Consider the following 25120-nt stretch of genomic DNA (forward strand, 5'->3'; position numbering starts at 1 on the left):
ATCCACTAAAAACTGGAAGCATGGACCTGGTGTACCGCTAAGAAGAGACTACTTCAATCTTGTTACAACATATTTGGAACCCGGATCCAGAAGCCCAGGTGTATAAAAAAGTACAAAACGTCCACATAGAACTTTACGGCAAGCTTTGACATACCTCCCCTTGTAGGACTTTGATCGCCGGTAAGACTTGCAGTGGTACGTGTTTTCTTTTCGAAAGGAACATTGAAATAAAATTATGAATGACTAGCAAATACTTTAAGGCAACTTAAATTTTAGATAGGAATTTTATTTTGATCAAATATTCCATTGAATAACCTCTTCAGATTTGTGCATTTGAAAAGAAATAGCAGATTGAAGTCATCACTACCATAGACCTTTATTTTAACTTAAGATTTATGCATTACAGAAGTTTATATAGTCGTCATCATGAACTCGTTATACATGGTATCCATCTGCACAATGAGAATCAACCGATTGGTTCGTCATGTCATAGTTTTCCTTTCATTTTCCATCTACCCGCATGTGCATGTGGTAGACGTGTGTTCAACAGACGATAGGCATTCCAATGGGAGCAAATTGTTCGCTGACTAATTCCTTCATTCTATTAAAACTGACACTGCAGCTGATTTTTTTTCAAAAGAAGAAACATCGTTTAGCTCGGTCAATTGATATCGGTTTCCACTACATTGATAACGTTTTGTTTATAAACTATCCTAGAAAACAAAAACAAAAACAAAAAACGCGATGACTACTAGCGTCGTCAACTTTCCTTCCATATGTTTAAAATAAAAAAGTTTTTGTCATTAGCTATAGACAACCCCTGTAATTTAATGGAGAAATTATTTGATACTTTAATAGTTCCTGTTATTTTATATGGAAGTGAGGTCTGGGGAGCTGCTAAAAATTACAGCGACTCAGACCCATAAGAACATTTACACCTACAATTTGTAAAAGAAATTCTCGGAGTTCACAGCAAGGCAACACATATCGCCTGTTTATCTGAACTAAACAGGATACCTTTACACATCAGAGTTAAATTAAATATTCTGAAGTTTTTAGTACACATACTTAACTCTCCCAATTCCCTGATTCATAATATTTTTAACAAAGTTATAGAAAGTAGTGTATGGATGTCTCGCATCAAAAATATGCTGAATAATTTAGGATTCAGCTACCTAAATCTAAAGATAAACATCATTGAATCTCATTTTAACAGAATTGAGCAAAGAAGGCTTGACCAAACTAAACAAAATATTATTAATGTCATATCAGCAAGTGAAAAACTAACATTTTTCCGAAAAACCCATTTACCATTTAAGCTACCTGCATATGTAGACATTTGTAAAAATAAATCTGATAGATCCATTCTTTGTAAATTCCGTATTAGTGCCCATTCTTTAGCAATAGAAAAGGGGAGATATTGCAAAAAAGATAGAAATAATAGAACTTGTAATTCATGTAAAAATGGTGATATTGAAGATGAACACCACTTTTTTTAATATGTTCCCACTATAACATACAAAGAAACAAATTAATAGAAAAACTAAATAAAATTGATAATCTTGTCTCTAATTCATTTTTTACAATGACAGAATTAGTTTCCCTATTAAACAGTCGCCTATTCAATGTAATCAAACTAATTACAAAATTTATGAAAGAATGTTTTGAAATCAGAATAAATACATAAATTTATTAAACTATATACCACTGTTGCACCTTGATCAAATTATTGTTCATATTAATATGTCATATTACTTTTATTTGCACTTTGTTTTGTATTGCATTATGCCATAACCATTCAATGTAAATGTGTTTGTGCTAATAAATATTGTCTATTGTCTATGTAGCAATTAAGTAGCAGTCTTGGTAAGAATCATGCAAATTCTGTAATATGTGATTCACCCCCCCCCCCCAAAAAAAAGGCTACAATTTTTATTTAGCACCTAATGTGCGTATATATGGACAGTGGCGGATCCAGAATTTTAGGTAAGGGGGGGGGGAAAATGTTTGACAGGATTACCATTGAGGATCATGAAGTGAGTGTATTACGTGATTTAAATGGTTATTTCATGTTTTTTTTGTAGTTGATGCCTATATTTTCTTTGTTTACGTAGTCGTAATTCCTGGATAATCCATTCGCTAGAAACCCATAGGGCTATACATACATTCTAGTACGATATCCCAAAAGTTCTAAAGGACAAAACGCAGCCAATGGGATGTTACTATTTCTTAAGAGGTTGACCTAAAGTGGAATAAAACAATGATGTAGGCGGTGTTTGATGGTACCAAGCTCCATCAGTTGCTTGGTCTTATATCACAAGGGCAGATAACTCAATTTCCCCGCGGGTTGTTCGAAGGAGGTTCGAAGCTGAAAACCATGTCAAGAACTTCTTTAACTTACCAAAGACTAGTAAGAATTACTATAAGAATGTGTATTATATGAATGTATTTTACCATTATATTAATTTCTTCCACTTCACATTGACAACAACATACTCAACATAGCTTTTCTTAAGTTAAACAACTTTGCTTAGTTATATATTTAGAGCACAGGCGCTTGTTTCTGTCTATGTGTGGGGAAATACTATTAAACAGGGGTCGACTATCAATGCCCAAGTTGCACATTGATAGTCGACCCCTGTTTGATAGTATTTTCCCCACATAGACAGAAACAAGAGTCTGTGATTTAGAGTTTGATATATGCTGTAATTTATTAAAAACATAATACTCTCATTGTACTTTATTTAATTTCATACTGAATATTAATAGCCTTCTTATAATCATATGGCCCTGTGTGGGTCCAGATGTCGTAAGTGGCGACTAAATGGTGCTCAGAACCCAGGCCTGGGGCTAGGCGCTCTGCTCACAGAGCAACTGGGTTGTTTGCCCCAGGTGGTGGAATGGGGTTTCCCTGGCATGCTTCATGCTGGGGTCGTTAGGGAAATAATACGGAAGACCTGATCGCAAACCATAATGGTGGACCATGTCGCAGTGTTCAAGGATTTTTCAGGAATTGAGGTTTCCTTGGGAAAAATCCATATAAAATCAACTTTTCCACTGTCAATGAATGCGTTCCTAACAAAACAAATCCTTACAGCATATGAAGTTTTCAACTTGCCACGGAAAAGTGTAACTAAGTACATAACTTTCCCTGACCCAAATTTCACTTGCCCCAGGTAATGGGAAATAGAAATCCTAAGAAAGATGCCACGTTCCTCGCACGTTAAAGAACCATACTGTTGCATTCTCTTGGAGTAGGAAACTTTTGGTTCTACCACAGGAGGCAAAATAGCCGACCCTACCCACCTCTCCCTATTTCCAATGGCAATCAAAATTTGTTGACCCCATTATCCTTGTGTTCCATCTCATTTTTCTTTTCGTCATCATTTTATGTTCATTTTATCGTCTATTTCATGTTCATTATCCCAACAATCAATCAATCAATCAATCATAATCATATGTGTTTGTTTTGTTTATGCCGATTGGGGGTCCATAATTAGCTAATAAAGTGGCATTCTTGTATTCAAAACATTTTACTCAGAAATGTTCACACAGACATTAACCCTATTCCAGCAATGCTAGAGGTTGCCACACAAGCAATTTTCTGACTTGATGCCATTGTTTAAGTGTGGAGAAAAGAATTTCAACCTCTTACACTGTAGGAGTAATAAAAACAGATATGCTCAAGTTAGACTGTTACTAAATGTTAGACATATTTGTAAGTATACTCCAATACATGGTATGTGCTGGTCATGAAAAATATGATATTTTACTATGTTAGTATATTAAACTACCATCAAACAATCAATCAACTTATTTATTAATGTTTTGCCTATTATCCATGCATCCTTACTGCAGTGGCTAATGGAAAGTGAGTTGCAAAAATAAACTTTCCACCGACTGAAATTATAAAACATATTAAAATGTCACTTTCCCCAGACTATGTTTCTCTTGCAGCAGGTAGCAGCTTAGGGAAATTAGATTTCTAGAGCTCTGCAATGTATTGTAGAGAGCAACTGGGTAGCATGTAAAACTTGTTTTTTTGTCTGGCTGAGGTTAAAATGGATAACAACCCATATATACAACATTAAAGTCTCATCATGTGACCCTATAAATTCATGAGAATGGATACATGATTCCTATTCAAAATCAATTAATGAATCTGTAACTTCTATTCAAATTAGCAATGAATTCCAAACTCCTATTCAGATTAGCAATGAATCCCAAACTCCTATTCAAATTAGCAATGAATCCCTAACTCCTATTCAGATTAGCAATGAATTCCTAACTCCTATTCAAAAGCAATGAATCTCTAACTCCTATTCAAAAGCAATGAATCCATAACTCCTATTCAAAAGATATGAATCCCTAACTTCTATTCAAAAGATATGAATCCCTAACTTCTTCTAAAGAAAGCAGAGGAGTAGTTGTTTATGAAGTAAAGACCACAATCTTAGCAAAGAAAGTCTGTAATGCATTTACATGATAATAAAGATATTTGCAGGGATGTCAGTAGTATTTTAAGTAGCAGGTATTCTGATGAAAATTTTTCAAGAGTTCATCCATTTTTGAAAATAGAGTAGCCTTCGAAAGATGAGGTAGTAGCCATCAATTTTGCTGGTTGAGGGCTTCTATTGACATTCTTGATTTGTACACCATAATAGGTTTGGAATACATGTAAATAAGGGTGACAGCAAAATTACCTAACACTAAGCTGATCGATCCTCAATCAAGTCAAGTCCAAAACAAATCTGGCAAAATAGATATATTACAGTGCATGTACCTCAATGGTCCTGACTTGGTACAGGCATTTTAAGTGAAGCGATGGGTTAAATCTTGGTTTTACAGCACACAAACCTCCCTTTTCCATTGAGGCCTGAATATACTGGTAGTGATTATATAGCATTTGCATGCTATTGCGTCATAATCGGCAAATCAGCAGTGACATTGACACTAAGAACAATATACAAAAAACAATCATTACTCATTATTTTAGAAGACACTGAGTATTTTTTAACCAAGGACTAATATTTTAAAAAGAATTTGGTAAGAGACGAATTTCCTCATACCCTGATTCAGGAGTGTTAAGCAGATATTTATGGCCTTCAAGGAAGTCAGAGTAGTTAGTACTTGCTCTAGCATGTGAATCAATTGTGAAACATAAACACCACATGCAGGAGATGAAGGTAGCAGTGTATTGCTGCACAGGAAAGGAAAATTTGAAGTATAAAAATTAAAGTTGTCTCTTTTATCACAAATCTTAGTGCTGAGATGACCACTGTTGTCAAATTCAAGATGTAGGTCCAAAAAACAGAACAATCTGTTTCTGTAGTATCCTAACACATAGTAAAAAATACTGATAACTATCATATTTTTCCAACTATAAGTGATAATTTTTCTGCAAGTTGTCAGCCTCCACTTATGATCCATTTTGACTTATTGTAAGGGTTTTACAAGAAAAAAATATTGATCTACAGTGTATTTCATTAAAAAATATGCACCACGTTGATGTATCCAGAGGTAAACTAACTAAATACAGTGCAGACTGATTTAGAATGATTTCAACAGTAAAAATTCCAGATCGGAAAATGAATCAAGATTGAGACTAACAAGCCCTATTACAATTGCCATTTTGATGTCAAAACACACACCAGTAGTAAGGATTCATAACTTCTAACAATCTTTTGTCAACTAGTGCAGTCAGTGATATTGTTGGCTTTTTTCAAAGTTACCTAATCCTTTTTTTATTGAGAAAATACATGGATGTACCATTTATTTTGAATTGTGAAATTTTGAATAACCATATGAAACCTTCAATTTATAGTTAAAACAAGTAAATCTAAAGAGGATGTTAAGAAAATGGCAAGTTATAAAGAGTTAATCAGTGTAATTTAAGTAGAAACACAATATCCTACTTTGTTTACCAATTGGGGAATAGTTATCTTATTTGGGATGATTTTTTAGCCATTTTTTTGATGAATTGGGAAATAAGCCATATTTCTGAGGTTATTTAAGGCAAACAATCATCATCATGGGTACTGGCCAACCATTTAACAGTAAATGGGTGGGGAAGGGGGTGCTGGGATATTATATCCTGGGTAATTATTCCAAAAAATAAAATTTAATTTTCTAATGGAAGGTATAAAAATAGTTAAAAGTATTAGTACTAAAAAAAAATGTTCTCAGAAAAAAATCTCCTATTTTTTTTTTATTGGATGCCCAGCTAAAATATTCTGTCAAGGATGAAAATCATAGACTCTCCCCAGTAATAAAACTCTTATTGCCAACTTGCAATAAGGCTTATAGCTAGGTCAAGTTCAAGGTAAACTTTGAGACCATCTAACCATCATAAAATTCAAGGTCATAATATTTTTCTGGAGATATCATTTTATGTAATGGAGGACCTTGAAAAATCATTTTAAATAACATCTTTGGTAATTATTATAAGAGCAAGTATTCACATAGTAAATTAGGGGTCAAAAAGGGGAACCCGAAAGAAGCATTTTCCTGATGTCCAGACAATAATGACTATTATTGATTGGATCTCTTTGGAATTGTATTACAAGGTACCATACTACAAATGGAAGGCTGAGGTTGATTTTGGAGGTTAAGGCATGAACTGTTTAAGAATTAAGAACCAAAGGGACAAGAAACAAACATTTTCCTTGTGCCTGGACAATAACTTCATTAAATGCTAATGGATCTCTTTTGAATTTAACTACAACTGGTGATGGTACCACAAAAGAAAGATTGGGATTGCTTTTTGGAGGGGGATTGTATCCTTAAACCATGGAACAACAAGGGGCCACAAAGGGGCCAGTAACAAGTATTTTTTTCTTATTTTCTTGATGATAACAGGTGAAAGTGAATGGACAGCTTTAATTGTACTACAAGGTGCCATACCCCTAAGGAATGTCAGGATTGATTTTGGAGGTTTTGCCATGAACCATTTATGAACAGTGGGCCATAAAGTGGCCACTTGGATTTATCCTGTGTCTAATGTCTTATTGCAATAAAAATTCACACCTGTATCAAGTTTGAATGGTGTGTTCATACTTGCCCCAACTGTTAAGGGTCCTACCTTTGTGGTTGTATCAGGCTGTGGTCTATGAAGCAACTAAAATATAAGGTCTCGAGTACATAACTGGTTTAGACATATTGGTTTTGTTCTGCTGGACTTATTTTAAATGTCCCTTATTTTGTTACTGTCTTTAAAAATTAGTTCAAATACCTTATGGACATGAAGATGTAAGATACAGAGAGAGCAGTGTTCTAGCAAATGATAATGTTAAGAATTAATGGTCATTTACTTCGGATATCAGCTTTATCAATGTACCGACATTTACTTGTTAATTTTTTGATAAATGTCTACAATGGTGATAATAGATTTGTCTATATATGTACAAGATACACTATTACAGTGGAAGCTGCCTAAACCAAAACCTGAATTATTGGAAATCCTGTCTAAACCAGATACTTTTAAATGTCCCTTTATATAAATGTTAAATGTCCCTTTATATAAATGTTAAATATCCCTTTATATAAATGTTAATGCACTTTGAACTTTGGTAAACCAAACACCTCATTAAACCAGACACATTTTTAAGCTAAAAAGGAGTTGGGTTGAGACAGGTATCACTGTACAAAGATAACAAAATCAATGCACTAAAGGTCACTAATTATAGGTGACCTGTGCATGCATTTGTGGTGTTTGATCTTGGTGTTAAAGGTTCAGTGTACCTTTTTTCATTCTGATCAGCTAAATACTATGGTGATGTACTGTAACTCATAGGCTCTGATTTTTGTGGTATACCAGTAATTATTTTTGATTTTTTAAAAATAGCCTGCCAGACTAATGGGGAAGTATAATGTGATACCCTCAGAAAAGTTGTGTGTCTGTCTCCTGAGAGTTTCCAGATGGTTAACTTTTAGAAAATATTGAAAGAGCTTTTCATACCTGTCAAGTCTCATACATTTAGTGTGAGAGTCACACTTTCAAATACAAGATCATGCTCTCACTCTCACTATTTTGTAAATGTCATGCTAATTCAATTTGTAGATTTTTTTTCTCCCAAAAATAAAAAAAGTTGATGTTTTTCCTGTTTGAAACGAGAATCTGAGGTCTTATGTGATGTTTTTTCACAACTGGTACCTACTATTTAAGTATCAGTCTTTTAAAAAATCAGACAGAAGGTGATTCATGCATGTTAAAAACCCACTCAATTCAGTCTTATTTCTTGTTCAGAAACACTTACTGGTCACATAACCATTCTTAGTTTTTCATTACGTTGTTGCACTTTTGATATAAAAATCATATAGATTGTACATGAAATTGGCACTTTGTAAGAGTTATCGTTCTTGATTTAGCTTCATTTGGTTGATTTTAGTGGGAGAAGAATATATGATTTTCTAAAAAGTGCAGATCTGAATGCAGAGAAGATTGTTGTTATGTGAAAGTATAGCATATGCAGACTGAAAAGGCATCGTTTCTTTGGTGGATTTTTCTACACCATGAATCACTTTACCATTGGCAGTGTCTGAATTTTATGTGGACTAGTACTTAATAACAAAACCAGCTTCAAAAACTAGAGTGGAGCAGGATGATTCAAGTGAAGGTCACATTCTGGTTAAAAAAAGAGCTAGAAATTTTGATTAGCTGTTATAGACTCCTGTTTCACTCCAAGGGTCTAAAGACTATTGACAGCTCCGTCATTATTCAAACTTTTTATTGATATTGAGTGTCATGAAATGCATATCAAATTTGATTTTCAGTTTGATCGGATTATGAACACGCAAGTTATGGCCATTTTAAGTTGAATTTACTCCCCAAAAGAGGGTATCATTTGATGTCCCATTAGATGCCCTATTTTATTCCCCTTGTGAACAAAGTTCTTGGGGTATATAAGAATCTATCTGTCTTGTCGGTTTGTGTAGATATGTTTCGTGACATAACTTCTTTGTTCTTCAACATAGGAATACTATATTTGGTACATGAGTGTATGGTGAATTTTGGTCTGGCTGTGGTTGGGCAGGCTTGTAGGGAAATTATTTCTGTAACACTTTTCTCAGCCACTACTAAGTGACGCATTTTGAAATTTGGTATCCAACGTCAGGTAGAGGTCCCATATCATGGGATCCAATTTCAGGCCTGTTGGACATCTGCTTCATGTTTAAAGAAATTTGGCCATTTCTGTCTTTGACAATTGTAATTTTAGGTTTGGATTGAAGTTTTCAGGGTAGGCTTGGGGTGAAAAAGACAAAGCCAAGTGGAGTGAAATGTTTTTTTTTTTTTATTGATACAGGGTATATAATACAAAAATCTTATTGACAGACTTAAGCATGAAGTAGTTTTGAATTTATATACATTTGTACCAGAATAAAAGTTAACAGAGTTTGGGACCCAAGATTGTCACAAGATAACCCATGGGAGCACCCATTCATTGTTTTTTCAGGGGTGGTCGGATGGGGCCTCTGGTGTCAAATTTGCTAAACATTGATCTTAATTTTTTTTATTGCTTTTGTCTTTTAATTCTGTTCTAACTTGCTATATTTCCCCATTATCTTTTTATTACAGCACCAATTGTGTTGGTTCTGTATTTTTTTCTTCTTAAGTCTGGTCCTTTGTTTTAAATTTTGATTCTTGTCATCCTATGAAAATCATATAATTGCTCTTTAGTGAGCATTGGTGAATATGAAATCACAGAAACATACCCTGCTTTTAAGGGTGCAAATTATTGGTGGATGGAGGTTCCAGACTCTTAGTTTCAGAACTGTATGACCTTTGAAATTTCATTTAGGTGCTTTGGTCCTGGACATCAACTATTTTATTGACACTTATTGAGGACTTTTGATTTTCTTCATGTGGGCGATTGATTTAAAACTATGAAAAGTCAAGGACCTTCCATTCTTGAATGTAAATTGGACCCCTGACTTTTGAGCAATTCACCAAAGTTACGAATATCATAGTACAATTTAATAGTAACCTCTCTATCATATAACCTTAGGATAACTTATTTCTCTTGTGTCCTATATCTGGGTCAATTTTGATAATAATCTTGATTACTTTGTTAAATTGTACTTTGTCCAAGAATTACTGACTGAATGTGTAAAATGCTGGTCTGATGCGGTTGTAATCTGGACTGTCTATCAGGTCAGGATTAAAAAACAGTATGAACTTAGAGTGTCTGTCACTCGTACTTCCCATGTCAATTACGAAATCAATGGACTTTTACATTCACTATATTACACACTCTGAGCCCACGTTGGACCATTTTCCGCTTATAGCTTAACCCTTAGACACATCTGAATGTTGGAAGCCGAATGGATATAATTATAACTAAAGCTGCAAAAACTAACGAAAAAAATTAGATTGTGATTTTATGAACTTGACATTTATAAACAGAGTGATTTTTTTGCTTTTTGTCTTATAGTGGATACATAGCTTTTCGAAAGCATCAAGTTAATCAATTGACAGATAATTTTGTATCAAAACCTTAAAGCATGAAAGAGGACTTAATGTGATTTACTACTTCATTTAAGTGGTTTGTGGTTAATATGTGATAAGTGTTATAATTTGAAATTAAAGACAGTTGCGATACTTATCTGTACAAGTGCATGTATCATACATGCTGTTTGTGACTTTCTGTAAAAGTATGGTTACTTATTTCACCTTTGAGGTAAGTTTTGTACAATACAATATCTCTTCTTGGAAGAAATGCTTTCTTTAAATGTCTATGGTTAATAAAACTTTATTGATCACTACATGAAGTACATGTACATGCACTTTAAATTTGATACATCCGCAATTGTAGTAATTTATATATAAGCCTGTCACAGAAACTTGTTGAGTTTAATGTTTTTGTGAGTTTTATAGCTCGCTAGTGTTCCCCACAGATAGTTTTGGGAAGCTGTAGGTCCCTGTCTTTTTTAAGTGGGTTTTGTAAATGTCCTGCCCTTTTCTATCAATTAGCCCCTGATGTGTTAGAGTGCCCCTTTTAGCAATGGCTTAGATAATCTTCCCTTTTCAAAGCTGCAGAGAACACTTCATGCATTTTCATTTTGTAGGGGATTCAATTTTCTATTTTATTTTTTTGCCATGTCACATATATACAAATGTATATACTAAATATGTTCATGTTCTTACATTGTTCAAGGGTAATATTTGAAATAATATTAATTCAGTTTAATATTTTCCACTAGCTGAATATAGCAAGTACTGAAAATTTACACTCACTAAATTGTAAGATTGTTTGGTTATTTCTGGATCTAATCTATATGACATATGAAATTCAACTAACGTATTTTAGTGGAAATAATTTCTACAAAATTGAATTTCAATTTGCATTTATCGAGTATTTTCCCCTTAAATTTGATCATTGAGTGGCATGCATTTTCATTGAGTTTGTTGGGTAACTCTTTGAATATAATAATTATGTTACTTCTTGTGTTAAAGTAACACTGATAAAATGGAAACCATGGATTTTTTGAGTTGGAGTTATGAAGAATTAACAGTATCAAATTAAAGAAATGTATGCATGCAATTTTCTTTTGTAGACTCCCTAAAATTGAAAAAAAAATACATTATGAAAAGAGGGTGCTTTTGAACCTAATATAATTTAGTAAATTTTACCTCTATCTCTACTGGTAAATAATATACTTAAAACTTCTGTCAGATTGACATTTGAGACTTATCTAAATATTACTGAATAATCCATGTACCTTAACAGTCATGTGACTTAATTGTTTATAAACACTGTCATATGATTCACATTAATATCTATGGAGATATAGTATTTGCATTTTATGGTTTTAACCCAAGCATAGCTGAAGATTTTCTTCTTAAAAGTTTCAAGCAGTACAACATTATTGAAAATTAAAACAAAATCCTTGTTTTTTTCTAGGAAGACCAACTCGCTGGAGAAACCGATGATATACCAAAAAAGATGAGTACAAGTATGAATAGTTCAGGTGAGAACCAGGAATTACAGCATGCTAGTGATATGTCTACAGGAACCTCCAATAGTGCCATCAGGGTTGATGTGAGTAAAAGAATTCCATTAATTACAATATATATATGTATGCCTTTCAATTTTCTCTTTTATGTAAAATGACTGAGATGCTTTTAGCTAAACTGCTGAGTAGTCTTTTTACAAACCCAAAATATACTTTTGCAAGGAAAAATCATATGTTTTACCCCAAGTTCTACCCTATAATACAGAAGTCTGTGTAACACACATGCTTATCATTTACCCTGCAGTTAAGACAGAAGGATTCATAGGTGAATTTAACTAAAGAAGATAGTGTCTATTAAATCCATAATTTATTTTTAACCACTGATGCAATGTTTAAGATTTGATTACTTCAAAATGTTATATTATTAACATATGGATGGGTATCCCATAAAATGAAATTCAAATATCAGAATTCAAGGGACTATGAAGAGGCTAAGAAAAACAAAGATCAAAAAAATTAGCAAAGCAAAGAAAACTCTCTAAAGAGTAAATGAACACCTCAGACAAAGAATGGACTAAGTGCACTTGCAGGGAAGCTGTTCTCTGCTTTTCCGTGAACATCTGCCGTGATGCTCATGTCATATTAGGTAAATACAAGGGAAGAGAACTTAAGTAGCACTCCAGCTAAGAATCATGCAAAATGTGATTCAGGGTAAAAAGCCTACATATTTTGATATTTGATATTTTGTTTGAATTTCCATAGTAAACAGAAATTAACATTCAGTATTTCATATAACCCGTGCTCTTAGGAGATAAAAAAATATATAGAAAGTACTGTAGATTTCAAAATTAAGGGAGATAACTCTGTAAATAATACTCAAATACAATAGAATCTATTGGATTTTAAATGTTGATTATCTCCTAAGAGCAGGCAGATATGAATGAATAATTACACATTTCATAGTGTAGACCCATAAAACAACTTAATTATAAAAATAAAAATTTGTAGCCTTTTTTGGAGTATATCACATATTTCAGATTTTGCATAATTCTTACAAAGACAGCTACTTAATTCATGGATGGAATATTTTGTCATCATTATGGAGATAAACAGCATATTTGTTAATGTTTAAAATGATTTGTAGTACATATAGAACCTTTGGAGGTAACCATTCTTAACTATATTTTCTGGGCAAGGTTTAGGGGATAAGCTTGAAAAATAGTATTTGGTTTTAAAAATAAAATGCAATACCGGCATCTTTTTATCTGGAACAGATTTCTGATTTTGATGGAGATGACAGTCTGAACTTAACAACAACAACACTTAGAAGATGTAAGCAACAGATACTTAGACCCTACTGGAAACTACTCATGTTTGTAAGTGTTACTGTTGTTATTTCCCCCCCCTTTTTCAGACAAAATTTAGAAGAACACATTGTAGATATGTATTAAGAATTTAACACTCATGCAAGTACTAGACAGAGAAATCTCAGACACTGTAGTGTAAGATTTCAAGCTCTCCAACCCATGGGTATCTGAGATTTTTGTGTGTTGCATTTTCTGGCAGTATTTGAATCTTAATCAGACTTGAATTAATTTTTTCGATTATTTACAGCATATGTTTTATTTTATATATTTTATCTCACCTGCAGTTGGTCAGGGAAATCTCACATGTATGAAAATTGGAATATTAATGATAAAAAATGAGAAATAGAAACCATTTGTTTCCATCCACACTCCTTGTATGGACAACTCTTTACCTGTATAAGATGAAGTGTCCAAAGATGGACATTGTTTATTGCTTATAGAGGGAGATAATCCAGTTTTGGGTGTTGGAAGAAGCTAGGGCAATGCATGATTGTGTGTGTGTGTTCTTTTTCTACACCTGCTTATATTATTTCTTGTTTCACAAGGAAGTTTCATCTTGACATTATTTAGGTAACTGATATAGAAATATTTAATGGCAAGAGCAAGAAAAAGATTGAACTTTTTTACCATATTTCCTAATAAAACTTCAATAAATATATTTGTCAATTTATTTAATAGATAGGTTGGCGAGGGTTTGGTAAAGAATCTGTAAACTCTGGTGGAAAGGGATGGTACATGTTAAACACGGTCTACCCAGTATTTATTGTTATGTTATTGTGGTATGTGTATGTCTATGAGATTGTCGCCTGTCAGTGGAAACTCAATGTTAAGAAAGATACTGAAAGTGTAAGTGTTATTTTGCTCCCACTGATTGAGTGGGTGGTATATTTTGTCTGTCTGTCTGTCATTCTGTCTATCTGAATTTCATCACAAGTATCTTAACTCACTGTGGATAAATTTATTTCAAATTTTGTATCTGGCTTTATATAGACAGGTCATATGCTATAAGTGATTTTGGATGTTGTCCAGTATTAACTTCCTGTTTTGTGGGACTTAGCCATTTCTTTTACTGTATAGAATAATAGTGAAAACTTTCATCACTAAATACTCAGCTGCCACTGGACAGTTTGATTTCAAACGTGGTATGGGCATATGTTGTAAGCGATTTTTGTTCTTGTATATCAACTTCCAGCTTTGTAGGACTTTGCCCGTTTTGACTTATTGAATAAGTGATGTTATACTATACTAAGCACAACAACATGTGCTTCATGTGTTACGTTGCTTTTATTTTTCCTACAAACCTCAGCAATGTTGTACTTTAGCTCTTTCTATGATTTAAAAGGGCCAAGATTAAAATTTATGTTTGTTGGGACTTGCCTTACCTACCTAGAAAAATAGGCCCTGCAAAAGAGAGTGACAAATGAAAAGTTATTTAACGTAAAGTTTTGACCCTTGGAAAATTAGATGTTTCACTAATGTAATATGTATAATCCCATAATTTGTACCTTTTTCATATTTTCTGCTTCAGAATTTACCTACTACAGCCATGGTTATCACCACTGCTACTCACAACACTACGACACAGAGTTATCGCCCATTAATGACACTCAGTTCTGCCGAAATAATGGCACAGAATCTCTCAAACTCTAATCAAAACTTCCGACCGCAAGCGTGTGAACATGTGATTACCACTTATGTAATACCAAATATTTTACATTTCATTGCATATATAGTGGGATTTGTTCATTATAGAATTCAGGAAAATGAACATCTTTACGCTATTATGGAAAAGGTATGACCATATTATAGTAGTATTATTGATTTTTTGTTGTAACAGCATTTTGAATTGTATTTTTGAAGTAACATTAAGTTTTTTTCAGTAATTTTGTTGGGAAAAAAAACATCCTAAAAACTGCTTTTAACAATACATGAATATATAAAACACTAATATAATATTTACTTTTAATTAAAAAAAGATAACAATCTTCAACCCTTTGAAAAAATGTTTGGGGGGTGATGCTTTTTGTTTAAGAAGGTAGACCTAGTTTGAGGGACATAGCTCATGAAATCAGTGATATGTTTGTATCATATTCAATTTCACCAAAGCATGTCAAGCACTCATTTGAAAGAGAATGAAATCAGTCCATGTTACTTAGATGCTCACTTGAGATTTAAGTGAAATGGTTTACACAAGCGTATCAATGATTGTAAGAGTTATGTGCCAGCTGCTGCCTGCCCTGTTACCTCGTCATTCATTCAAGACCCAGGGGTGGCCTTGAGCCGACATTTTTTAATCCCTGTGTGGTTGTTGTCCCGTTGACATATACACCATATGTATTGTTGTTTTCTTAAGATTGCTTTTATTGGTGAGTTCCCTGGCAAAAAAAACGCCTTCCCCCAGTCTCTTATATTTTAAATGGAACAACCCTAAATAAGATTCCTCAATTTTAGGTATTTTTACAAGCCACACCATTGTCAAATAGAGCTTCATCACAACATAGAATGATTAGGAAACTTCGGTGAGTTTTACGACTGAAAATAAGAAAACATGAAATTACATTTGATTGTAATTGTATCAATCAGGGAAATAATGATGTGAATTCTTGGTCAATTAAAAAAAAAAGTTTTAAGGCCATTCATAGTTAATTTCTCATTTATCAGCTCATTTTCCTTGGTTAACAATCATACCTGCCAACTTTCATTTTTAAGGGGGTTTCCTCCTATGAGAGTTCCAAAAAATTAAATATTAGAAGAGCAATATTAACCACCAATGTCAAAGATTTAATTAAGTGGTGCATTAGATTTGTTTTGTCATGAAAAAAAAAAACAGAAAAGAACTCTTTCATGAATTTAAAGGCCCCTGAAATGGTTTTCTTGGTTGCTGAGAACTATTTCACTCATAAAACACCCATGGACACTTTCAAAAGTTGGCAGATATGATATTAATGAGAAGGAGGTGTTTCTCTACTTTTATTGACTTCCTTTAGTTAATGGAGTACTTGTATTCTTGATTCATATATTTTTATTTTAATTATCTGTTTTATGTTTTTTCCAGATTATTTCAAATATTAGGGGCCTTATGGGTTCTCAGTACATTGATCTTACAGGGAATGTATGAGTGGGCATTTGATTTTCCCAAACTGATATTCTTCAAGTTTACAGGGTAAGATAGTTTCTCAAAAATGAAATGTTAAAACAAAATATCAATTAGATGGAAATCAATGTCGGCGTTTTTTTCTGAAAAAAAAAAAATTAAATGCATTTTAACCTTAATAAACCATAGACCTGCCTGAGCCAAATCGATTTAAAAATCCAAATTGGACACCATTAGAACAGTTTCCACTGTACTACAACAAAACTCTTGTAGTATGAATTAGGTGCTTTTGTAAGCATCCTATGCTGTTTCAGTAATCACTGTTGAGTTTCTTATGTTATAGCTGGTATAAATCAGAAAAGAAAATTCTTGGTACTGTAAATTTAGAAATTACTGTGAAATGTGCAACTGTCTTTAAATTGCAATACTTCCAATTTTTTATTTTAAAACATAACTAAATCAGGATTTTTCTTGAAATTGCTATAGTTAAAAATTGACTTTTCAAGTTGAATGACATATTACTGCTACATGGGATAAATCCTGCTACATGGGATAAATCCTGCTACATGGGATAAATCCGGAATTTATTTATGAATGGAATAGATGATGGTGGATATGGAAACCTTCTGTCAGTCCACAAGTTCAAGGGGGATGTTTTTAAATCTCTGTATTTACTACTATTATAATAAAATATTCTTTATAATTTTTTTCCAGGCACACAATTCACTGGATATTATTCAGTATAGAGTTGTTAGGGATAGTTGTCCTACATTCTGTTTCCTTGGCGATAGTAACTAATTATGTTACACAGTGTGAGGTTATACTCTTCTATATACGAGGTTTAGCACTGAGGTTACAGGAAAAGTCATCTGAACTTAGGAATGCTATGAAGGTACATTAGACTGATTTGTTTTTTTTTTTTATTATTTTTTTTTATTTCAGGTATAGTGCTTTTTGAAGTTTCATGTTAATCTTTTTGATAAATTTCTTTAAAATACTAAGAATTCTTTTAAGTGAAACAGATTTAGCAAGGAACCACAGAAAGATTATTTCAAAGTTTTGAATTTCAATGGATGGAAAAAGACTTATATTGAATCAGTTTTAAATGAATTTTATTGTATTGTATTGATTGCAATTTTTGTTATCTCCCTTTTGCCTCTTAACCATTTAACTATTGAAGAAGGAAATTTTTGCTGGATACCTGCAAGGGAGATTTTTTGTTTATAATTCTTTGTCCTTCACCTTTGAATGCTATCAGTTTTTCTTCTTCTGACTTGTTCAGACAAGCTCAGTGCATATCATGTGGTAGGGCTAAACAATTTTATTCTACCTCACTAAAACAAATTTTGAAGTGTACGTGTTTGTAAGAGTCAGGCAAAATGGGAAAAAATCAGAAACATGCATGTCAAAACCCCACCAATCTGACAATAAAATATCACTCAAGGATGCTTTCTCTTTTTGAAAATTGATCTCTGCATCATTGGATTTGCTTAGAAATTTTTGAATAGAGTCTTAGAAAAATGAGGTTTTTGACAGAGTTATCTGCCCTTGAAATGTTCATTTTCTGTCGACTGTAATGGTCCAGCATGGTATGGAAAACCTTGATTCTGATGGTGGAAATAGTCAAATTACACCATCAAAATGATGGTATTTTTTTCATTCCATATTTCCCCTGCTGCCTGGCTCTTACAGGGACTGACACTTAAATATTGACTTACACGGAGTCTTTGATGAATGCAGAGAATATTGCTTTATAGGATATATTATCAGTTAGACAGAATCTGAGTATACTAAATGGTCCTATGGCCAGGATGACATCACTAATATGTGTTATATTCTGTGAACTTACAATAATAGGTAAGTGTGCATTTTCCATGTTAAAATATATTTCAATTGACACAGAAATGAGAGTTCTATAAAATGAAACGTGTGAATTACAATACTTAATGTATCCAATTCATCCTACATTTCATTTCTTTTGAATCTTCAAATAAATTTTTTTTTCAAAGATTAATTTGTTATATCAAGTTCAAGATCAAATTCCAGCAGTTTCAAAAAGAAGTAATTGATCATGATGTATGTTTTTTTTTCGAATTTTTGATATTTCTCTACAATTTACAAGTTATTTATATTATGAGATGAAATCTGAAATGAATGATTTTGCCTTGGTGTGAATAGTGTTAGACACTTATGCGGGGCTGCATTATTATTGCTAGATTATAACTGGATTTTACTCACATGGAATATGAAGGGTGCTGCATAATTAATCTTCCAGAACACCTGATGTCACTTCAGGTTCTTTGTGGGAGTTTATATCGCTAGTGCTTTAGTTTTTTTTGTATGACATCTTGTTTGTCTTCTCTTCTTTTTTTAATGTGCAATCTATTTTATTCGGTTCACTACATTGCGTATGTAGGTTGTTTTTGTTTTATGTGTTCAGGTTTAGGCCATGTTTTAAATATTTTTACATATTTGTATCATCCCACAGCTGATGCTTCAGTATTTTTTTGCTTATATCAATCACCTGTCACAATCTGTCTTGAAGATATTGAGGCGATTTTTGTATTTTATTGTACCACAGTGGATTCCTATTATAAGTATATGTGGGGTTCCAACACATCAAATTTTAGTATATGCTTCAGTAAAATCTTTCCATGTTTAATAGAATATGATTTGCTTCAATTGTATGATTTTCCATCGTCCTGAAAATTGTGATGTTCTTTTTAACTTACTCAATTTATAGAATTAAAAAAAAAATTACATATTGAAATACACATTTTCAACAATTTTAAATGAAAACTAGCAGTTTTTTCATTTTTTTTAACAACAAAATCTTAAACTCAACGGCTTTATGTTTTTATTTTCAAAGCTTACTCATTTCTCTGATATATAGGTACTCAAGAATTTTTAAAATACATGTATCAAGTTTTAAATAAGTTCCATTACAAAATTAATTTAAATTTGAAAAAAAAGTTGTCTGTTTGAACTTGTACCCTCACTGTAAATAAAATGTACGCAGGCTAAAAAAGTACACATGAAATGTGTGTGGTTTTCATCATTTAATTTTGAGGTGAAAATTTCACATGAAGGCAAGATTTACATAAATTTCAACTGAAAAACATGTGAAAATATTTTGCTTTTATCCTTATAATCTTATATTTCTGTTTTATAGGTATAAGTATTCTTGTGCTGAACAAGAATGACCAAACAAAGATCTGGGTTTACAGAACATTTTTTCCATTAGTTTTCTTTGTGATGTTGTGTTTTCCATTATTTCAGGTAAGATGGACATCCAGAATGCAATATTTTTTTCAGCAGATGTTCATTTTGCAAGATCTGTCTTGAATTTTGTGTGAATGACTTTTTTGAAAGAGCAAAAATTCTATAAGAATAATTGATTTCTAAACGAAGTTAGCAATTCAAAAATGCAAGGTTCAGTATAGGGTGCTTAAAAATATTGTCTGTCAACTTGAAATCTTAAATAAAATGTAAAATTTAGAATTAATCTAAAACATAGATAAGGGAAGCCTTTAAAGTTGAATATTAATGAAAATCTAGTATTTAAAATTTTCTTCCATGATGTGTTTTTTTTTAACTTTTTTCAGGCTGCAAGAGTCAACTCAGTATGTAGTAGAATAATTAAGATAGCATTAGAGATGAGGGTGTTTGGATATAAAGGCTGTTCTCAATTAGATCTTGATTCTTTTCTGAACTTTGTCTCTAATACTAAATTAAGGGTAAGTCAGAAGTATGAAGTACAAATAATTACCGGATATGCAAGTGGTTGATTTTAGCAATTATGTACAAATGTAATAGAACTAGAAAGTTTTTTGAGCGTATTGTAAATTGAGTTATCTCCCTTTGTCTTGGAAATTTGGAGTTGGATTAGATTAAATCAATCCCAGTAGTCTTAGAGGATTTCATCAAGGTCTTTGTTATCAATACCTCTCATAATAAATTTGCATTAGGTATTTTTTAAGTTGATAATATTGTTAACAACTTCTTGCGCTCACAATTTCAGTACTTTAAATTTGCATATGATTTGCATAATTATATATTACTTCTCCACATTGAGCTGCTGATCTGTGCCATGTTTACCATCATAACTTTGTAGTTCTAGCTTCATTTTGCATTTGTGCCATTTTGGATGTTGAAAGTAAGCCAGTGGCATACAATATTTGACAATTAGTGACTTTGAAGACTTCAGTCTTTGGTTTTTAATGTCCGTCCTGTTTTTGTCAGCAGTTAAAGATAATTGCATATTTTACCAGAAAATTTGCCAATAATTGATCATTTAAAACTTACTATAGTACAATTGAGTTTTTTAAATCTTAGAAAAAATTCTTAAAAATTCATTATTCAAAATATTTTAATTTTTCTACTGCACATCCTTTTCTAAAGTACTTACCAACGCAGAAAACATATTTCAGAATTTTATCACAACAAACAAAGAACTTTACTTTTAGGCTAAATGTTATTTTCATTTTATTAATTTCTATTATTTTTGTATACTCTAGTATTGAGAAGAGCTATTTGGAAGATCTTGGATAAAAAAGAAAAAAAAACTTCATTTGTTATTTTTCAGGCAAAATTATTCCACATACCAATCATGCCATCATACTTGATCAGTATTATAGTGATATCCTGTATAGTGCTTCTAATACTCTTCCAAACCAGTGTTATAGGACCAATCAACTATTGGTTCTGATGTAAGGGAGATAACTATGGTAGCTAAGTGGAGATAATTCTTGGAAAGAGTAAAAGATCATTTGAGCAATAATGGGAAAAGCTAGACAAGACTTCCTTGTGTGGAGCTTTTAGGAGAAGATTGACTCTGAAGTGATTGAATGAGGAAGATTTTGCAGTTTATTCTAATATTCTCTCAAGGAGAGATAATGCATAATTTGCATTAATATCTGTTTTTTTTTTAAACCAGATTTCTGAAATTTTCCCAGCATCTCAGTGCTGTAGACTTAATTTTTTCTGATTTTAACAGAAAAGATGGACAAGAAAATTAATTGGCCTTCAGCAGTAATTACTTTAGAACTTCCCTGTTATTTTATTCATTTGCCACTGGAAACAGGGATGGAGAATTTCTAGAGCCCTGCTCACAGTATTTATTCATTATCTCATTACCATTATAAAAATCTGAAATGAAGACTTCAGATAAACTCTGCCAACTGCAGAATGCTAAAGCGGTTTTGATTGTTTTGATGTGTTATAAGAATCATTTATGTGTGTAAAAATTACATTACATGTTGTTACCAGCAATGTGCACATGACATTGTGAAAGTGTTTATATATATATTATGAACAAGGTTTTGAACAAAAATTATATATATGATTGGAAATCATGAAGATTATTTTTTTTTCAGTAGGTATATGTCCATATTTTTCATTTTCTATCATTAGAAATGCGATGTTTTTGAGATGTTCTCTAGTGAATTATTCATTCATTAAAATCAAATTTGAATTTCGTATCAAATAGCAGTCTATATAATTATCACACAGGAGGGGATACATGCATATAAAAAAAACACACAAAAAATCACTTTTATTTCTAATTCAGAAACAGTTTACAGACCACATGACCAGTCTTTGTTTGTCGTTCAGTTGTTTCCCCATAAGATTCACCCCATAATATTTTTTGCCTTACTTTGCACGGCATTTAATTCAATCAACGCCCCCCTAAACTCAAATCCTAGATCCGCCCCTGGATTTTATACATATAAATATATATAACTGGTACTTTGCAATAGTTTACAGTCTTGATATGGTTAGTTTAAGTTGTGTAGATGAATGTATGATTTTCTCTTAAACACAGATCTATATACAGAAAGGACTATAGGACTGTATACACTGTACCATAATAGAATCTTGGTCTGTAATAAGGATGTTCACTGCTCTTAGAATAACAAGGATTTCAAAGGGATGGGAAATACTTTAAAATTGTTCAAGCTAAAACATTGCCAGTAGGAAAAAATGATGGGTCAGTGTGCTTGTTTTTGAGATGAAATGATTTTAGGCCATTCCTTTGATGGGTGGAGCTCATTAGTTGTTTATAGTGCAACATTATGTTGCTATGGGGGAAGTATCATTCGGTGAGTAGAATGTGTAACACTTTCTTCTGGGAAAGCTTAATACATTTCTACACAGCCAATAATATCCAAAATAATAAATAAATAGAAAATTATATCCATCGACATATTAAAAGACAAAACAGTTGTCTCCACTCTTGCTCAGTTGTCTATTTCCATGTCAACAAATTTTGTCACTTCATCAGAATATTTTTAGCCATTCATAGATCTGGTCTTACATTCTATATAAGAGGCCGCTGACACGCCTTATAAGCATTAGAAATTTTTGAGGTGTAAGGATTTCCTTGGATTTTACATAGGTTTTGTCTCAGTAGAGAAATAACAAGGATTTCTTTTAAAAATATCTCAAATAACAGTTAAAGATGTGTTTAAGGAAGCTATAAAAAGAAAAGTGGGGGTCACTGGGCAAAAACTTTATGCTATAAAATGGATAAACCTAGAGGAGTCTGAAAATCTGGAAAAAAAGATTAAACATTAGCAGCAAACATCATTTTTAAATTGTGTTATTATTTGTAGTGATCCAGTTATTGAAGTTACTGTACCCCCCCCTCCCCGCCAAAATAATAATAATAATAATAATAATATTAATTAGGGAGAGGGATGTCATGTACTTTTAAAAGCTGGGTTACGTACTTCTGTGTTGAAGTTATGTGATAGATTATAAAATAATTAAATCCAAGCATTTGTGACATAAGTTTCTAGCTGTTGCTATTTTAGAGTTATGATGGTAAAAGTACTTCCTATTATAAATATAATTCCATTGTCATTCCTTTGTTATTCACACTGGGAATTTTATACAGGAAAACTAATCTATTGAGGTCCACTCACTTGGTAATAATATGCAATTTGTACCGTTTTTATTGAATTGAATTGTTTTTATGTTTCAGTTCACAGTCAATGTGGGATGCTATTGTTACTGATTTTTAATAATATGCCATCAGTTACATCCTTCATTCATCATGAGAAAGATTAGTATCTAGTTATATCAGAAAGATTTATTGTGTTTTATGATAGGAGAGTATTTTTTCCCTTTTCAAGCAAAAAGACATGTTAACAGAAGAGCCAAGGATTACTCCTATATTGCTTAGGTTTTATTCTATTCCTCTGTTATACTTTAGGATGGTATTTTTGCCTTATTCAGGCAAAAAGACAATTTAAGAGCAGAAGATTACTCCCACATTGCTTGAAGTTGTATTCTATTCCTCTGTTATACTTTAGGATGGTATTTTTGCCTTCTTCAGGCAAAAAGACATTTTAAGAGCGGAGGATTACTTCTTCATTGCTTGAGGTTGTATTCTATTCCTCTGTTATACTTTAGGATGGTATTTTTGCCTTATTCAGACAAAAAGACAATTTAAGAGCGGAGGATAACTCCCGCATTGCTTGAAGTTGTATTCTATTCCTCTGTTATACTTTAGGATGGTATTTTTGCCTTATTCAGGCAAAAAGACATTTTAAGAGCGGAGGATTACTCCTGCATTGCTTGAGGTTGTATTCTATTCCTCTATTATATTTTAGGATGGTATTTTGCCTTCTTCAGGCAAAAAGACATTTTATGAGCGGAGGATTACTCCTGCATTGCTTGAGGTTGTATTCTATTCCTCTGTTATATTTTAGGATGGTATTTTTGCCTTCTTCTGACAAAAAGACATTTTAAGAATGGAGGATTACTCCTTCATTGCTTGAGGTTCGAATTATGTTCCTCTTTATCCTTCAGGATGGCACCAAGTCAGAAAGTAGCTTGCCAGAAAATCTCTTGCATTGCTGGAGTTAGCCAAGGGCATGTTTTGTGGAATATTTTGCCCTGTTTAAGCTAAAATGTGTTTAAAGAGCAGATGAAGGAGATAATTTGTTTTTCCTAAAGATATTTTTTTTTATGTAAGAGGAGTGTGTTTGTAATTGGCTATATTTTCCCTCATGAAATAGAATAAAGGATATTGGTCTAATACAGGGTTTTATGTCCTTGCATTGTTCAAGTTGATAATAAAAAATAAAAAAATAATAAAAAAACTACATTGACCTCTTAGATTGAAAAATAATTAATGATTTAAGATTAATATTGTTTAATAGTGTTGCATATAAAACCTTTAACAGTTTTAGTAGTGCAACATCTGTTTGTTGCAGACTCTGCAGTATGAATAAAAAGTTTAAAGTATGAGGAGTATTTAGGTGATTCAAATGCCCCTCCCCAAATATTCTTCAATTTTATCATGTCTGCGCAATGTCTTAATACATTCCCAGGCTTGTTTTAGAGTAAACCATTTTGAAATGTAACCATCATGAAAAAACTGTAAGGCTTGCATATGCATGACCCAACCTCATTTTTGTTATTGGATATTTCAATAATTACTGTAAGGTTAATTAAAATAAATCTTGACTTTTGAAAAGTTTAATTGAAGTTCTTCCTGTGGAAGTAGCAGAATACAGGTAATTTTGATTGTCATAATTCTTAACAAATCTTAATTTGGTTTTTAAATTTCAAGGGGCCAAATTTGAAGCTTGGTCATACCTTATCCTTTCTAGTTGAAATATGGTATCGATAAACTAGTTTTATTTCGCATGAACTGTTTACATTTATGGCAATGTAAGAAAATAGTTCAATGTATTTT

General features: G+C 32.3%; 1 protein-coding gene across 3 annotated transcripts; it reads left to right on the forward strand.

The window, feature by feature from the left end:
* Positions 1 to 2362: 2362 nt before the first annotated feature.
* LOC148626198 (uncharacterized) lies at positions 2363 to 21891 on the forward strand. Of its 3 annotated transcripts, none has more exons than XM_088569983.1 (12): positions 2363 to 2410; positions 11901 to 12038; positions 13227 to 13328; positions 13998 to 14165; positions 14848 to 15111; positions 15771 to 15838; positions 16375 to 16482; positions 17128 to 17305; positions 18171 to 18270; positions 19586 to 19692; positions 20019 to 20150; positions 20999 to 21891. In XM_088569983.1, exons 1-12 carry the CDS (start codon positions 2378 to 2380, stop codon positions 21119 to 21121), a joined length of 1521 nt encoding a protein of 506 aa, XP_088426109.1. In that variant the 5' UTR covers positions 2363 to 2377; the 3' UTR covers positions 21122 to 21891. The 3 variants fall into 3 exon arrangements, with proteins under 3 accessions (XP_088426109.1, XP_088426110.1, XP_088426108.1); XM_088569982.1 differs by lacking the exon at positions 2363 to 2410 and adding an exon at positions 10171 to 10676; XM_088569984.1 differs by lacking the exons at positions 2363 to 2410; positions 13998 to 14165 and adding an exon at positions 10168 to 10676.
* Positions 21892 to 25120: the final 3229 nt, after the last annotated feature.

This window comes from Perna viridis, chromosome 2, assembly GCF_037379345.1.
Source record: "Perna viridis isolate PV_CMFRI_1.1 ecotype Kerala chromosome 2, ASM3737934v1, whole genome shotgun sequence".
NCBI classification, from domain to species: Eukaryota; Metazoa; Mollusca; class Bivalvia; order Mytilida; family Mytilidae; genus Perna; species Perna viridis.